Source organism: Acomys russatus, chromosome 25 (assembly GCF_903995435.1).
Source record: "Acomys russatus chromosome 25, mAcoRus1.1, whole genome shotgun sequence".
Classification (NCBI taxonomy): Eukaryota; Metazoa; Chordata; class Mammalia; order Rodentia; family Muridae; genus Acomys; species Acomys russatus.
Window position 1 is genome coordinate 35237025 of NC_067161.1, and position 17598 is coordinate 35254622.

Below are 17598 nucleotides of genomic sequence, written 5' to 3' on the forward strand. Positions count from 1 at the left end.
TGGAGGCATGCTTGGTGCTGTGGCTTACAAGTTTTGCAATAGAATATAAACTCCGTGAGAAAGAGGGTCTTATTACATACAGTTGCTCAAATATTTGTTAGAGGAGTAGTTCTCACAGCCTGTTGTCAGTTAAGGCACAGGAATCATTTTCTGGCCTTATTGTGCATCCCCCTGCAAATTACTTTTAATGGTTACATAGTATTTCATCTTGTGCGTACACAAACAGTTATTTCTCTAACATACTATGTTAGACACTGCACCTGTTGTAAAGTTCTTAGAGGCAACGGTATGCAGAATATCCTTGAATGTTCACTTGTAGCATTCATATTTCTGCACATTGTTCCCTAAAGATTAATTTATACAGTGAACCTGTTGGGTCTGTTGTGCTTACTTAATTGTTTTTAGCCCAGGCTAGCCTTGAATTCACTATGTATCTGAGGATGACTTCGACCTCCTGATCCACCTGATTCCTCCTCCCAGGTGCTAGGATTACCGGTGGATGCCACCATGCCCAGCAATGATGTAGCCCAACGTGGCCTTAAACTGGAGGCTCTCTTGCCTCATTCTCTTTGCCATCTGCCTACTTGCCTGTGCCCCGTAGCTTATGATGTCTATATTCTGCCAAATCGCTGTCCTCTTTGATTTCAACCCATGCCCATAATCGCTTTCCACTGGAATTCAGGGGCATACCTTACTTTCGATAAGTGATGAAAGATATGAACTGTCATGTTATTGTCCACTTTTAAGACAGGGTTTCATGCAGCTCAGGCTGGCCTTGAACATGCTGTGTAGCCGAGGATGACCTTGAACTCCTGGTCTTCTTGCCTCTACCTCCCAACTGCTGGAGTTGTGAATGAACTACCATACTGTTTTCTTTCTGTTTTTATTGACATTTTCTTTCATTACTTGTGGGGGCCAACTAATAGTTACTAGACATTTGCGTTTTGTCATTTTTTTTACTTAGTTTGTAAACAAGATTTGTATTTATTTTTGCTTAAGATAGGATCTCATGTAGCCCAGGATACCCTGAAATTTTCTACATAGCCAGTGATGACCTTGAATTTCGCATTCTCCTGACTCTACCTCACAAATGCTACAATTACAAGCATGAGACAGACAGCCACTGCAACCTAGTTTACTCAGTGCTGGGGATCAAACCCAGGGCTTCCTGCACGCTAGATGAGCATGCTACCAGCGGAGCCGTGCCTCTATCCTAATTGGCTTTTTACTGTATTTCTGTGCACTACATGTGTGTCTGGTGCCCACTGAGGCCAGAAGAGGGCATCATATCCCTGGAACTGAAGTTAGAGAGAGTTTGAGCGTGTGTGTGTGTGTGTGTGTGTGTGTGTGTGTGTGTGTGTGTGTGTGTGTTTCCTGTGAATCAAAGTCAGGTTCTCTACAAGAGCAACCAGTACTTTTTTGTTTGTTCGTTTGTTTTGAGACAGGGTTTCTCTGTGTAGCTCTGGCTGTCCTGGAGACTCATGTTGTAGACCAGGCTGGTCTTGAACTCGTAGCGATCTACCTGCCTCTGCCTCCTGAGTGCTGGGATTAAAGGCATGTGCTGCCATGCCTGGCCAGCCAGTACTCTTAACTGCTGAGCCCTCTTTTCAGCCCTGGCAAATAAAATCTAAAATCATTTTTTTGTTAAAAACTCAAAAAAGAGAACAAATTAAGTATAAACATGACTTTGGAGAGACTTGGCACCTTTGTAATGTTCTATATATGCAGACATATAGATATAGATAGGTCCCAAAGATTTGAGATAGTCTTGTTATGTATGTTCCAGGCTAGCCCAGACTCTCTGTCCTCTGCCTCTGATTCCCACTGGGATGGCAGGCATGAACTGCAATGGCCAGCTTATAAAGCTTAGTATTTTAACCAGTCTGTAGCCCATTTGCTAGTGTCATCCTTCATAGTCTTTCCTAGGGATTTAAATCACTAAACCCCCTCTCCCTATCCAGCAGGCCCCTACTGATTCTGACACAAGAAGCACTAACTACCTCAGGGGAATTGTTTCTAGGGCCTAAGACCCTAGAATTGCTTTCCCTGAGCAATTCTACTGCACCAACTTTTTCTTTACCAGTGCCAGATGGCTGAGCAATGTGTGACAGAGGTGCTTGATTGATGGGTGACATACAGGTCTGCACAGTGAGCACCAGGGGTGACAGAGTGCCAGAGGAGGGTGGCCTTGTAGCTTTCAGTTTGACTCTCCACAGGTGTTGGTGACCAAGCCATGCCTTTCACTCCTTACCCTACTGCTGCTGGGAATTCACCTTGTGAAATCACCACACAGTTCCGATGGAGGTCTACCCCCAAGTGTTTCATGTTTCCTGTTTGGCAGTTTTCACTATGCAGATTCTGATTTTTCTCTTTTTTGGAAATTATTATGCATGGAACCGTAGCATGCACTGGCACTTCGGGTGGCTTCACTCCTGTTGTGTCATGAATGAGCACTTGTGGTTGGTCCTGGTGTTTCTACAAATGCAGGAGACATTCTCTTTCATTCTCCCTTGGGTTTGTCCCCTCCCCAAACCACAAAGACACTAAAATAGCTTCAGAGATGAGGTCACCAAGGTTCTGTTTATACTTGCTGCTAAAATACAGAGTGGCTTCTGAAATCCATGTGCTTCTTTGCAAAGATTTAGCTCTTGCTTTCTCCTTTTTCCCATAAAATTTTTTATTCAAAAATTTAGGAGATGTGAGGGAGAGATAGGCTCTTAACCCCTGAGCATGTCTCCAGACCAAGTATTCTGATGCTGTTCCTCCCTCTTTGACAGACTCTGTTCTATGCTCCCTCTTCATCCCCTGGCCAGGAGCCAGGAAGCTAGGTAGACCTTTTCTCTCTTAGTTTCCTCAGAGAATGGGATGCTCCTTCTAGTTCCGAGGCATGCACCACTGTCTTAAGAATTATCTTTGACCTCTCTGGACCTCCATGAGTCCCCTCCTTCCACCCCTAACAGGATCCTACTCTCTTTTCTTTCTCTCCCTCCATTTCTTCTTTCTAGACAGACATAAGCTACTCTGAAGGTGGCCATCTCCAGCCCTGGCCCCAACCTTAGTTCACTGTGGTCCTTTCATGGCACAACAGAACATGGGGGTCTTGATCAAATTCCCAGAGGCTGCAGGGTCCACAGGTAGTAGTGGCAATAAGTTATGCACATATAATCCTGATTTTGTTAACTCCTACGCAAAGCCACTGACAGGCATCTGTGGGTAAGAACTTTGTGACACAGTTTACCAAAAGAGCTTTAAAATGTCAGATCCTCAAATACCCACATTATCTTGTGATCTCTGATTTACTGCTGGAAATCATCTGGCCTGTCTTGGGGTGAGAGAGGTTGATGCCTCACTGGCTTCTCAGAAAAATAACCCGGGCCTTGAGCAGATGGAAAAAGTGATGGTATTATTGGAGTTTTATACAAAAAGTACCAGTTCTGGGGATCCCAATGGACTAAGCTAAGCTCTCCATCCCAATACACAAATTAAAAAGATGGGTAGGACTGGGGGTATGTAGATCAATTGGTACAGCGCTCACCCATTAAACATGAAGCCCTGGGTCTCCTGCCAACACTGTGTAGACCGGGTGTGGTGGTAGATGTCTATCATCCCAGCACTTGGGAAGTAGAGGCGGGGGGGGGGGCGCCCTGAAGTTTAAGGCTGTCCTCAGCTACATACCAAAGTCGAGGCCAACCTAAGACATCCTGTGCCCTTCCCCAATATATTAAAATGAGAGAGTTGAGTAGTGGTGAATGACAGAGAAAGGAAGTCTAATCCAAGTGGCTGTGTTGGGAAAAGTAACAGATAAAGGGCCTCAGTGACCCAAAGTTTGTCTTTGGGATGTTGGTATGAGCTTAAGTTTAAGGAGGATGAACTGGGTGCAGGTCAAAATGTATGCATAATGAAACAGTCCTGGTGAAGGCCTTTATCTCAGTTCTGTTTCTTTGTGGTGGTCTGAAAAAATTCTTATTAACGTCATCCCTGAAGATGTCTGCCCCTACTCCAGGGCAGGGCCTCGCCATCATAGATAATTGCTTCCATTTGGTGGGTTATCTGTCCTGGCTTTGCTGTTGTTGGAGGGTGACTTTAGTCCCTTCTCATAAAGATACCTATCAACTGGTCCTGGTTATCCCTGGAATCCAAGGCAGAGAAATGAAAGAGGGACTCATGTGGGAGATGTTAAGGAGGCAGAAATTGAGCCATAAAAGGACAAAATGGGGTGCATTTGGCTAGTGAATAGTATGGTCCTTCTGTGGGGTTCTAGGGTGAATGAGACAAGGATCCTCTCTCTCAGAGATCAGAGATGTGGTGGTGAGAGGTCGAGGGAGGAGACTCCTATGGTTCATGTCTCCCTCCATAGGCAGCAAGGAAGTGCCAAACATGCCAGAAGGGGCGCCATTTCTTCTCCTTGAAGCATCATCTACATCTGTAGCTTTCTCTCTCTCTCTCTCTCTCTCTCTCTCTCTCTCTCTCTCTCTCTCTCTCTCTCTGTCTGTCTCTCTCTGTGTGTCTCTCTCTCTGTCTCTGTCTCTGTCTCTCTGTCTCTGTCTCTGTCTCTCTCTCTCTCCCTCTCTCTCTCCCTCTCTCTCTCTCTTTTTTCCTTGGTTTGAGTTACATGTCAAACCCTTTGTTGTGGAGTGGCATACATAGTTTTTACAGTCTATTCATCTTTTAGATTTTTTTTTAATGGTGGTGTTAGCCTTTAAATTTGCATGTGTCAGAACTTCAAGTCTACCAACCTTTTCCTTTGTGGTTTCTACATAGAAAGACTTTCCCCATCCACAGCCAATGTAACCTTCATCTATATTTTCTTCAACTTTCTTTTCAAGATTTTTACACTGCACTTTGTTTTGCAGCAAACTCCAACCTTGCATCGCTTGAGACACATGCATCAGAGCCTTCTTGGGAACCTGTGGGAAGCAGTGGTTTGACCACCATTCACCAGTGGGTGGTAGACACAGGAAAACCCACAAGGGCTTCTATTTGTCTTCCTGTGACTCTGAAAAACAAAACAAAAAGCTCAGGAATGTCAGTCATTTAACTAGCCTTATAAAGAAAAACAGTATCTTCAGTTATGTTTGTCTGGTCAGCTCATCAAAGAGTTTTCAACTAAAAGAAACCTTTGCATGTAAATGGCTTAAGTCTCATGTGATAGATAGTGTGATACCTGGGTAATGGCAGTTCCCTGAAGCAGAGAACTTCTCTAGCTGTTTCCACTATGACCTGTTTTGGGCCTAAGGAAAAATGTGTGTTTTTTTTTTAATTTTACATTTACTTATCTATTTTTATTTCAGGGGTATGTCTTGTGCCATGGTGCACATGTAGAGGTCAGAGGGCAACTTGTGTATGTTCATCCACCCATCTGAGTCCACGGAAGTCAACTAAGGTCATCAAATTTGGACATTACATTTCTCCAGCTGCCGCTTTATGCCTTCAAAGTTTTTGCTGTAGATGAGGTGGCTTTTCTGAGTGGATTCTTTGCTGGGTTTCAAGAGTTTAGCCCAGAGCCAAGCATAGTAGTACACACACTTGAACTGCCCAGCACTAGGAAGGCAGAGGCGGGTGGGTCTCTGTGAGTTCTGACACTAACCTTTTCTGCATAGTGAGTTTCAAGCCAGCCAAGGCCTCACCAGCCAGAGCCTCCATTTCTATTAGGCAGCCATTAGGGACAAAGTATGTGCCATGCTGTGTGCTTAGCTCCATAGCCACAAGCATCCAAGGGCTGAAAAGACCTTGAGCAATGGGAGGGTGAAAGTGACGATCTGAGTTCTTGGCCATTGGCTCTTTTTAGCATGAAAAGAGCAGACTGAAAAGTTGCATAACTCATAGCATTTATGGAAGGTTCAAAAAAGAGCCTAAACTTTCCAAGAACAGCTCCCATAGTCACCCACCATCCATTGCTTCTGCTGCTTTCCCGATGCCAGCAAGATGGATGCCATGGGCAGGATTTTCCCTCACTCATTTCTGACTTTTGGATCAGAGGCTCGTGAAGACATATATCATTGGTGCAGCCAACTCACCTACCAGCTCCTAGATTCACAGCAGGCTGGAAAAGCAAGTTTTCTGGGTCCCTCCAGAAAGAATTACTTACTGTGTGGAGAATTATCAAAACATGTTCAAGACTGGTAGGAATGACTAGGGTTGCTTCTAAGTAATAGAGCATTTGGCCTAATAGATGTGAAGGCCCGGGTTCCATCCGCAGGCCTGAAAACATGGCTCAGATGTTCTACATGCAAGATCATCTGAACCCACTCATGTTTCTCATGGCCATTAGCAGACCAGACGAGGTGTAGATGGAGGCTGTTGTAGCCCTCGAGGCTAGCCAGTCCCCCATGATGATGGAAGGATGCGTGTGACTTGGTACCAGAAGCCTCTGGGTTGGTATTTACTTGCATCAGTGGAGACACAAAGGGCCAGAGACTTCTCCCAGGCTTCACACCGTGGCGGAGTCAGAGCAGCGGTGTGACTGGTAATCCTTTGCTCAACTTGGATAGCCGGTGATTTGGTCAATTTTCTGCCACTCTGACAAAATGCCTGAGGGGGGGGGGAAATCAACTTAAAGTGTTATCTTGGATCATAGTTTCAAAGGTCTCAGTCCACAGTTGATCGGAAGTTTCTGGGCCTGCAGGGAGGAAGAGCTACATGGTGGAGATGAAGAGGTGCTGCTCATCTGAGAAGAGAGGGAAGGAGAGGAAGGAGGTAGGATAAAGCACACCCTTCAAAGCCATGCCCCGCCCACCTACTTCCTTCAACCAGGTCTTACTTCCCTGTGGCCTACTCAGCTATGGTATTACTCCACTCACTGATGAAGTTAGCTCACTCACTATCTAGTCGCCTGTTGGTAGCAGCACCTCACAGGGATCAAGACTTCAACATATGAGCCTTTTCCGGGGGACACGTCCTATCTAAACACTTACACTAAGGGTGAAAGTGCAATATGGATGCTTCTTCCCCCAGGAGATCTTCCCAGGGTTAGGTTAGGGCTGCCCTTCTGCTTCTGGGCTTACCATGCTAGACTGCTGCTGTGGCTGCTGCTGACTGGCCTGCCTGCACCCTAGCTCCTACTGGGAGATGGCACAGGCATAGTGGCTTAAAGAGTGAGTGAATAAATGGATGAATAGAAGTCAGGAGGCCATGGCTACTGCATGGCTGGATGTAAAGGCTCCATCCCACCTGGCCTGGACATCTCTGGATACTAGCTTCTCTGTGTGGTGTTCTAGGGTTGCCCAGACTAGAGGTCTCAGAGTCACAGCCCTCTGGCTCATGATGGAGATCTACAATGACTCAGTGGAGGGGACAGGCCTAGAGTGAAGAGAGACCTGGCCATGATCCCACCGCCAGAGCCTCTCCCTCAGGAGAAGCCAAGTGATGCTCAGAGGACAGCAGAACGCCACTCGGTGAAGTTGGAATCAGCTCGGCACCAGCACAGATTTTTGAATTGTAATAACTCACAAGAAACAGAGACATCTGTAGGAAGAGTAAACTGGATGCGACGTTCTGCAGGGGCCAGGCTAAATATGTCCTGTGACATCACTCTGGAGAAGAGGCTGCCAGAAAGCCACCCAGGTACCTAGATGCTCCTGCAGCTTGGTGCTGCAGAGGACTGGGCCCAAAGCCTGCTGCTTGGCTCCTAGGACCCCTGCTCTGCTCATAGCTATTCACTTAGTCCCTTACCTATGGAGACATTGTCTGGTCAACTCCCTCAGCTGGTCTGACTTAAGATCCATTTCTTCTGCCAAGTCTATAAGTTTCCCCTGCCTGGGTCTCCCTGAGCAGTCCTTCAATTAGTTTACTGCTGCTGGGAGTACAGAAGAGATTTCTGACTGCCGTGTCACCCACTGGGAAGAATTCTGCCACATCACCTCTGTGGTCCTCTCATAGAAGTGCCTGCCAAGTTTCGGTTTCCAGCAAAACCCTTGCCAGGAAGAACCTGGCTTCAAGCAAGAGCAGCCAGCCCTCCCAGGACCCAGTTCCTGCAATAGGGAAGGATGCAGAGACTATTGTAGGAACTCACAAATGTGTCAGCAGATTGTACATTTCTAAGGCTCGTACAGATAGGCCTGGACAAACATTCCAGTACTAAAGATATAGGAGGGTCTCCTCTGCAACACACACACGGGCACACAGACACACACACACACACGTGTGCATGGTTGCAGCTCAGCTATGAGTTCAAGTGCCCAGTGAGCAGGCCATCTCACCTACCTACCCCTCACTTCCTGATCTCCGTTGTCTGGTTTCTCACGTTCTTACTCCTGGTCCTGAGGGAGAAGGCTAGGCGGCCTGAGCGCTGTCCTCGGTGCTGGAGGCCTTGTGAGTCCTGAGTGCTTGCTTGAAGAAGAGTGTGAGAAACTTGGGGGAACTTTGGGAAATCCATCTGAAGATGTCCATCGAGGCCCCATCAGAATACCTACCTTTATTCTCTTGGAAAATCGCAGAACCAGGCCTCCTCTTTTTCTTCCAAGACAGAAGGATTCCAACCCTTTGGCTCAGCAATGTGACCACCAGCAACTTGGTGGCTGTACGGCCATTTATCATAGCGAAAGAGGAGCTTGAGCTCTCATGTACCACACATTACCATCACTGACTGTGTCCTCGGGAGACACCTGTGATTCCATGTGGCTTCATGTGACATGCCTGGGGACTGATGACTACATGGCAGCTGGTGAGTCTTCCCATGACCTTGTGTGGCCTCCAACCTGACCTTGAATATTCTCATTAAGTCTGGCAATATGCAATCTAGCCTCATCTAGATAGCGGCCCCCTCCCCAATCACTCCCTCCCCTCCTGGGCTTGCAGATAAGACTCCAGTGTCTACAAAATCAGGTCCTAGGGGGCGTCTGAGTCAGCTAGGAACCGGCCCATCAGCCAAGTGCACTTTCTGGGACAGAAGCCCTGGATCCTGCTGCTACTTGAGCCTACCCAACCATAAAACCCTGGCGGCTGATCCTGTAGAGGTAAGGGTCCTTCGTGGGTGGAGGGGTGAGTGGCAGCGGCAGTGCTCTCGTGAGCACGCCCACCCCCATTCCAGCCCGTTTCCCCCGAACGTTGCGGGGCGGGCGGCCCTGCCCCTCCCCCAGTCGGGCTCGGCGGTTCGGACGCAGCTGTCTCTGCGTCTAGGAGTCCCGGCCGAGGAGCGCGCGCTGCGCCCTCCCCCTCCCGCCGGGTCTCCGCAGCGGCGCGGGGAGGCGGGGGCTAAAAATACCCGGCGGCGGCGGCGGCGGCGGCGGCGGTGGTGGCGGTGGCTCTGGGACTGCGGGGCTGCGGGCCCGGAAGCAGTGCGGGTCGGGCTGGGCCCGCTCACCGACATGCTGACCTTCTTCTTGGTGTCGGGGGGCTCCCTTTGGCTGTTTGCCGGTAAGTCCCGGTCTGATCCCGACCTCCATCTCCAGGAAGCTGTAGTATCTTGGCCCAGGGTGCGGGTGTGACATCCCCACCTTGCGGAGCCCTCCGCTGCGGCTGCTGAGCAGTCCATTCAAGGTCCCTGAGCCAACCCCAATTCTGGCAGGGCCCATGGGCAGCGTTGGGAAAGCAGCTGGGTCAGCCCAGAGGAAGGGCCTTGCTCACTGAAACCCCCACAGCCTCCCTTCTCTTCTCAAGCCCATCTTCCCTTGTGGTGAGGACCAGTGATCAGATTAGGCCCCAAGCCAAGGGAAGGGCAGACTTTCCTTGCCCATCTCCAGGGCTAAGCCCCAAGCGTGTTGCCCCTGAGGTCCCATGGTAGGTGAACTGTACAGTAGAGCTGACCTGGGCTTCCTGACTCCAGCCAGAAGCCTCCTCACTACCGGTTCCTGCTGTCCTTTAGCCAGAGGACAAGACTGGCTTGTTAGTTGCCCCTTAGCTCTGCCCAGGGCTGTGCCCTGGCTTCTCCTGCCTCCTCATCCCTGCACCCACTTGGGAAGCTACAGGACCCCTGATGGATGCCTGCTTAGCACTTTCCCCAAATCCCTACACCCATAGACTCTCTCCTTTTACCAATATTACTTCTCTGCACTGGCCTCTCCCCTCTCCAGGTCTCCAGCTAATACCTCTAACGGGTCTCCATCTCAATCTCAGCCCCAGCCCTGTGCAGTTAGCTTGATAATTTGTGGGAAAATGCTTGGCCTTTAGCTTGATTACACCTGGCCCAGCCCAGGGCAAACGCCCTATGCATGCTAGTATTTCTTATTTGGTATTCAGTCAGCACCACTGCAGGTGGTGGCAAAGTTGCTTCTGAGGTTAAAGGAAGGGCAGAGGTTGATCCTTTTGTGAGCCATGTGTTGTTGGTTTTGTTTTGTTTTGTTAATATTCACGGGGAAACCTTGCAGGTTGGTATTACTTCATTTCTTGTTGAGATTCAAAGACTGACTTGCCCAATGCCCTATGGAGAATACATGGCAGGTTAGAGTTTATCTGAAGTTTTAGCCAAGTGCTTGGTTATATCAGGCCTGAACCTGAGGGGATGATGGGCCAAGGTAATTATTTTCCCCACCCCCACAATTGTCCTGAGTTAGGCCACAGGGACATTTTCCCTGAGCTGGGGAGACTAAGGCCTCTTTAATCCCCTCAGCTCTCTAAGCTCCTTCTGTCTGCCAGTGTCTGGTGACGGGCTGCCCAGGGCCACTCTGGGTCTTGTTGTGTGCCCAACAGGCAAAGGACAGGGTGGAGCTGGGGTCATGAATACTCAAAATAATGATGGTGGTAATGCTGGGGGTGGGAGCAGCCACTGTTTATTACCTACATGATGAAATGGCCTATGAGGTCCTTCTCAGTCCCTGGTCCTCTTTGTCCTGTTCTAGGAAGAAGCCCAGCCACCATGGCTTTGAAGTTTTGGGTCTTTGGTTCTGAGGCTTTGGTCTTCTGTGGTTCCAGGAAGGTGTCCAGTGGCTACAGGGCCACTTGTGACAAGGGTCAGGGGTGAGAGAAGTCCCTACTGTGAGGGCTTCTTGTCTACAACTGGTATACGACAGTCACCGAGTCGGCTGACTCTCTCATGCCTTCTAGCATGAGAAAAGGGAAGATCTGCCCCACTGAGGGGCTGTAGAAGGGCCTCCAAGAGTCAAGCAGAGTATCCCCTGTGATCGGTGGCAGCTGCATCCACAGAGGCCAAGCTGCTCTGTTCGCTAGAAGGTTGAGTCTGATGCGTGGTGGGTTTTCTTGTATGCAATACCCCAAATACATTGTGGGGGCTTTATAGATCATACGTCTGCCTTCCTTGGGACTTTGCTAGATATCAGACTTTCTTCTGGGATGGAAGTGTCTGAGAATGCACACACAGACACACACACACACAGACACACACACAGACACACACACACAGACACACACACACACAGACACATACACACAGACACACACACACACACAGACACACACACACACAGACACACACACACACAACACACACCCTAAGGATGAATTTTGCTTTGTAATCTACATTATAACCCAGTGTAGCTGTCGGGTTCCTGCCACTCAAACGGGCAGCTACGCCTGAGGCAATGTCACTCTTGATGTGCTTTTTTGCTGCTTAGTGTGTCCCTAGGGAAACAAGGCTTGGTCTGGCAATGGTTGACCTCAAGGGCTCATGGGGAAAGATGGGGGGCAAAGGGGATGAAACAACCTGGAAGAGGGGCAGCCATGTGCTCTGGGCTGCACAGTACTGTACCATTCCAGATCTAATCTGGATATTGAATTGTTATTAAGGAGACAATGATATGGGTCCATCATGAGACAGGTGCTCAGTCTGGTAAGAAATATGGTCTCCATACCCCAAGACTCAGAGGACAATGGGATCTGTGGCTTGGGACTCCTGTTCACCTCTGTGACTCCTTTGCAGACTGGAAAGAAGTTCCTCTCTTGATAAATACATTTCTAAAGGGCACCACTTCCTTCAGACTGGTATAGCTCTATGCTCTTGTTGTACAGGATTCAACCTGCTTAACTTCAGACCTTACCCACCAGTAACACCTGTGTGCATTTCTGCAGGACACAGGGCACCTGTCAGAGACAAGTAGACTCAGGAGTATCTTCCTGTCTGAGTGGCAGGAACCTGGTAGCTACACTGGGGAAGAAGGTTTTATCAAGGAGCAAAGAAGAGCCCTCTGTTTAGACACAGTAGCCTGGCTGGGTCAGGAGGAAAAAGCCTAGGGTACAGGAGTGTTGCGCAGGACCACTGTGTTATGAGAATAGATGTAGCTGAGGTTGGGCCTAAGTTGGGCCTGGGCTCTAGAAAGAGAGATGAGCCTCTAGTCCTGATTCCTGATCTGGTGACGTGGACCAGGCCCTATTGGAGTGAGGCATGGCTACAAGAGGCTGAAGTGACAGGCGTCTGGCGCAACCGTGCACACAACCTACTTCAGCTCAGCGCCATCAGATTCCATGCCTAGCCCTAGGCTTCCGCTAGGGTAGTGACTGGCTTGAGGCCTGGAACAGTCAAAGGAAGCCCAAAAGGATGCTAAAAAGTGGGGCTGGTGTTGGAACTCTAGGAAAATCAGGCACTTGGGGCATGACTCCCAAAGGAAGGAAGTTTGAATTTGCACTCATTCCTTTACCTTGTGGGAAGATTCTGACCTCTGCGTGGGGGGGGGGGGTGGTCTTTTTTTTTTTTTTTTTTTTTTTTTTTTTTTTTTTTTTTTTTTTCAGCGGCTCTGCAGCCTTCACGGGCATGGTAAGGCTATGCTAGCAAGAGCACACTGGCACCAGGGGGCAGCAGAACCCAGCATCCTGCTCTCCTGATAATTTTCTGGGGTTTGTGAGACCAAGGGGCTCTTAAGTAGATCTCAAGAAGCTGAACTTGGATGGGTGACAGTTGTGGCAGAACTCAGGTCTGTTCTGTACATGGGGTAGTAAGGAGGAGGTCTGTCTTGTTTGCAAAAAGAAACAAGTTTTGTACAGTAGAATGTATGCTGTTTAGGTAGCCAGCACCAGACGCACAGTAGGCACTTAGAAATCCCTTGAATTATATATGTACACACACACACACACACACACACACACACACACACACGTTCATGATTAACTCCCCCTGGTTAAGTGACTTAAATAGTTTGCCATTGTGTGCGCAAGGTCTTTCATTACTATCTTATAAATTCCAGCTGGTTTACCCTAGTTGTTAAAACAACACAGAGACTATCATGGTGTGCATATAGCACAACTAACATTTAGAGGAATTCTGTAACTTTTCATTGCTAAAAATCTAGGACAAAGTTCAGATTTTCACTGTATTTTGTGCATTTTATAAAAATGTAAGAGTAACGATCTACAGCCAACATCCTGCTGGACACTAAGCCACGGGTCATGGAGTTCATACAAGTTGAAGAATTATGGCTTACAACAATAAATATAAACGTTTTAAGGCTAAAGAAAAAAAAAAAAAGAACTACCTTGAATGAAAGGGGGTGTAAACATATTGTCTGCATTTCTGTTCCACCTTGCACACTCTGTACGTCAATCACGTTTCTATGAGTCTGCAAGCTTCCCTTCAATCTTCCCACAATGCTGTGTTGCTGTTATCACCACTTAGTGCATGAAGCACTGAGACCCAGAGAAATTTAAGTGGGAGGCGATTTGTATCAGCTGAGGGTCAGAATGTATTCCCAGACTTGGCAGCCCAGAGGAAAGGCAGGTTTCTAACAAGCAGAAATGCAGTAGAAAGAACATAAAGGCATTCTAGGGAAGAGGGTCCTGATGAGGAAAGAGCAACGGGGGTGTCTGAGGTAAAAGCTGTGTGCGGGTGGCTCGTGGCTACAGTCCTGGCACGTGGGATACAGACACAAGATGATCAGGAATTCAAGGACAGCTTTGACTACATAGCAAGTTCTATAGTTCTATTTCAGCCTGGGTTACACAATATCGTTTCTCAAAAAACAAACAAACAAACTGAAGTGGGCATTGACTGCTCTACCCAGCATAGCTGAGAGGAATCTCTGGTCAGTGGCCTCACCTTGCAGAAAGAAATTCTGCCTAGTTCCTGATATTGTCAAGGCTGGGATGTCCAGGGGCTCTAGAAGGGCATCCAGAAGATGTGTGTGTGTGTGTGTATGTATGTATTGATAAATATATATATATATATATATATATATATATATATATATATATATATATGGATGTGTGTCCCACAGCTTCAGGATGATGGCTTTGTAGAAGGGAGATTTCTCTGAGGGCTCTTGCTTCCTTGGTACTTAAAGATGTAGTCTCCCTACAGACAGACAGCTCTGAGTACATTGCCCAGCTTAGCTAAGAAGCAGATCAAGTGAAGGCCTTGTGATCATCCCAGCTCCCTACCTTGACCTAGCCATGGTTCTCACTCACAGTCTGCTGGGCCTCAGGGTATGTGGGGGAAGGAGTACTGTGAGAAGAACCTGCCTTGGGCCTGAAGGTGGTCCTTAGGATGCCTGGGCATGGCTTCCTGTCACTCACTAACCCATTAGATGTGGTCATAGCCAAATATTCTTCTGACTATAGGAGACTTGGGGTCTATGAGAGATAGAAGTGGGAACAGGGGACACATGTTGGGACAGAAATTCTGAACTGAACCCGCTTTCTATTCTGAGATCTAGTCTATAATCTCAGATCCAGAATCATTTCATTCTGTCTAGACCCATTAGACCCTATCCACCTGTTCTTCCCAGAAATGTCCTTCATCCCCACGCCCTAGGCACTCAGGTAGAGGATGTCTGTGGAAGATTGGGAGTGGCTAGCTCTGTCTGGCGCTCTGTCCAGTCAGGCTTGCCTTCCAAGCTGGCTGCCTCTTGAGGCTTTAGAGCAATGACAATCAGAATTGCAGTTTCCAGACCCTGTGATAAGAAAATCCAGATTGGCACCAGTTGGAGCCAGGAACCAACCTGGTGACTGGTGGCCACTGGGGGAGGGGAGGCAGGGGAGAAAGACCCTTGGTTGAATGGTAAGCTCTGAGACAAACCCCACTAATTCACTCCCAGCGCTATCTGTCCCACCTATGGACCTGGGAGGCAGGACTGGGACTATTACCAGCCCTATTTTTCCCTCAAATATCATTGGACTGTTGGGAATGTTGACTCCCCTGAGAGATGTGCCTGCCCACCTATTCCTGCCCTAGCTCTTGGTGCAGACCATTGTAAGCAGTGACTGTAGGTCTAAGGAATGAACAGAAAAGCCAGTAGGCATTGAGGTCAACCAGGAACTAGACAGCAAGGTCTGTCAGAGACTATATAGCAGGATGGTCAGAGCCGAGCTAGAGATAAAGAGTAGCAAGGTAGGAAGTGGGCCAGGCAGCGAGATCAGATAGGAAAGTGGCTAGAGCCTGGACAAGATGTTCTCAGGCCAATGGAAGGAGGATACTTACCAACATGGAGGTGGGGTATCAAGTAGGAGCCATCCAAGCTGGCAGAGATCGCCTTAGCTTGAGAAGTAGCACCCCTCTAGTCTGCTCCCAAAGCTGGAGCCACATGAAGCCATCTAGACTCTAGCACTCTGCCTATCTCAACTGATAGGATGTGGTTTTCTGGGGTATACCTTCAACTCACCCCTACTCAGCTACCACTCTGCCATCTTCTAAGTGTGCCCGTGTCTGGATACAGAAGTCCTTCCCTTCTCCAGCAGGGTAGTAGATCTTGATGTATGTGTTCCTAGTCCCCCTGATGCAGGCTAGGCAGCAGGATAAGGCGTGACTTGGGAAATTCGCATTTTCTGTCTCACAGTGTCTTCTCTCTCTTCCCTTCCTCTGCCTTTTGATTATCTTTCCTAGATGGTTCTCTGAACCTTCATGGAGACACATCTGGTGTCTTAACTTCATAAATACGGCAGGTGGCAAATGGCCTGTTACCTACCAGGGCTGGGCCTTTTCTCAGGGCTACAAAGTCATATGCCTTGGATTGCAGGAGATCCGTGTAGCACCTCTCACCTCTTGTGTGGCTCCAGAATTGTTTTTTGTTTTAAACAAAATCTCAAGTGTTTGATTTTTACCAATGAGGACTCAGGAGCCAGATGCTAGGGTGAAAGCCTGGTAGTAGCTCAGAGAGGCAGAGAAAGCAACCGGCTGACCCATATCCTCAGCCAACATCCCAAAAGGAAAAAAGGAAGAGCTCCTTCCCGACACCGTCTCAAAAACTCATCTCTTCTATTTCCTGTGCATCTCTCTATCCATCCTCCTGACTTCCTCTCACTCTCTATGGTTTTCTTCCTATGTTCACTCCCTGTAAACTGGCTGCTTGTCCCACCTCTTGACCTATTGTTGATTTAATTTAATTTTGTTCAAGCAGAAAGCTTGTGGATTAAAGGTGTGTGCTAGGGCTAGAAACAGGTTTTTTTCCCCCAGTAAACGGCACAATCTCAGGGTTCAGAGTGTGATCAAGTACCCTGCAACATTTCCTCCTTTTTATCTAAATAAAACGGAAAGAGTTTTAACTTCAACACAGTAAAAGTATGTACAATAATGAAGGCATCTCTGCCAAGCTTTCCACAATGTTCAGCCTGGTTTATTTTGGGATTTTAGGATTAAGTATTTTTGAGTTCAAAGCTCTGTAAAATGTTTGTATCGGTCTCCTATGAATTCAGCGATTTGAATGTCCTGAGCAGCTCATAGTCTGAAACTGATCTTTAGGTGGTGTTTGTCAGTTTAGTGGCAATCCTAGCGAGGTAGAATGCAGCAGTCAGCCCAAAGGTGTCCATTCTGTGCAGACTCTGGCATAAGAACGGGCATGAGGCAGTTTTGTTCCGTGGTTAGCCTTACCACAGTCCATATGTTGTTTCAGGGCCCCATCATCTTCTTGGGGGCCTCAAAGCTTATGGTAGGAATGGTCGTGGTTTATTGTAGAAAACGTAAGTATATTATGTGCCATTTTCAGCAGATCTCTGGAAGGTTTGAGAACCACAATCTATCAAGTATATCCAAGGCACACAAACCTTGTTCCTAGTCACCTGCTTCAGACTCAAACCTGAAAACATACAGGAAGCTAGATACAGCTTATTTCTAGAATTAGTACTCTATGTGGCTACTAGCATCGTGACAGAAAGTTTGTATATACGTAATAATCTCATAGATTTTGAGATAATAGTTATACCTTCAGAAAAGTTTTAAAGAGTCAAATGAAAAGACTATGAGATCGGTGGCAATAAAATAGTCCCTTATTTTTTGTTTTCCTCTGCTTCATACCAGGTGTCTCTTTGTGTAGGAGACAGAGATTTTGGGTTTTCCTTTAACGAGCATGCATGGGCTTAGAGAAGGAGGGAGCCATGTCCCAATCCCACAGCCAGCCTTGATTTTTAACTGAATTGGCATATTTGCCACTTATGTCTGAAGGGCAGCAATACCACGTGGCCAGCTTACTCTTTCTTGGGGTATTTGCTCTTGGTGATCCATCCAAAGTGGACATCCCCTTTGAATTTCAACCCACCTTTTGCAAACACCTTTTAAATTTAATCACTGTAATTCTTCTGTGCCTGCCTCTGCCTCCCAAGTGTTGGGATTAAAGGCCTGTGCCTCCCAGTGCTGGGATTAAAGCTGTGGACTACCTCCTGGCTGTGAATTCCTTATAATAGTTATTCTCATAGGGTTGTCCTGGTTAAATTGGGTTCTCCATTTCCCCTTATATTTCAGTATTAGGGGTAAACTGTCAAGTTTTTCAAATGTGTAAATCTATCATT

At 47.6% G+C, this 17598-nt stretch overlaps 1 protein-coding gene across 2 annotated transcripts in view; it reads left to right on the plus strand.

Annotated features, from left to right (window-relative positions):
- Positions 1-9223: 9223 nt before the first annotated feature.
- Acsl6 (acyl-CoA synthetase long chain family member 6) overlaps positions 9224-17598 on the plus strand; it is a 63406-nt gene continuing 55031 nt past the window's right edge. For both annotated transcript variants that reach the window (XM_051168157.1, XM_051168159.1), the window contains exon 1: positions 9224-9354. In XM_051168157.1, the coding sequence (XP_051024114.1) occupies positions 9306-9354 (49 nt within the window). In that variant the 5' untranslated portion in view covers positions 9224-9305. The remainder of the gene's footprint in view (positions 9355-17598) is intronic.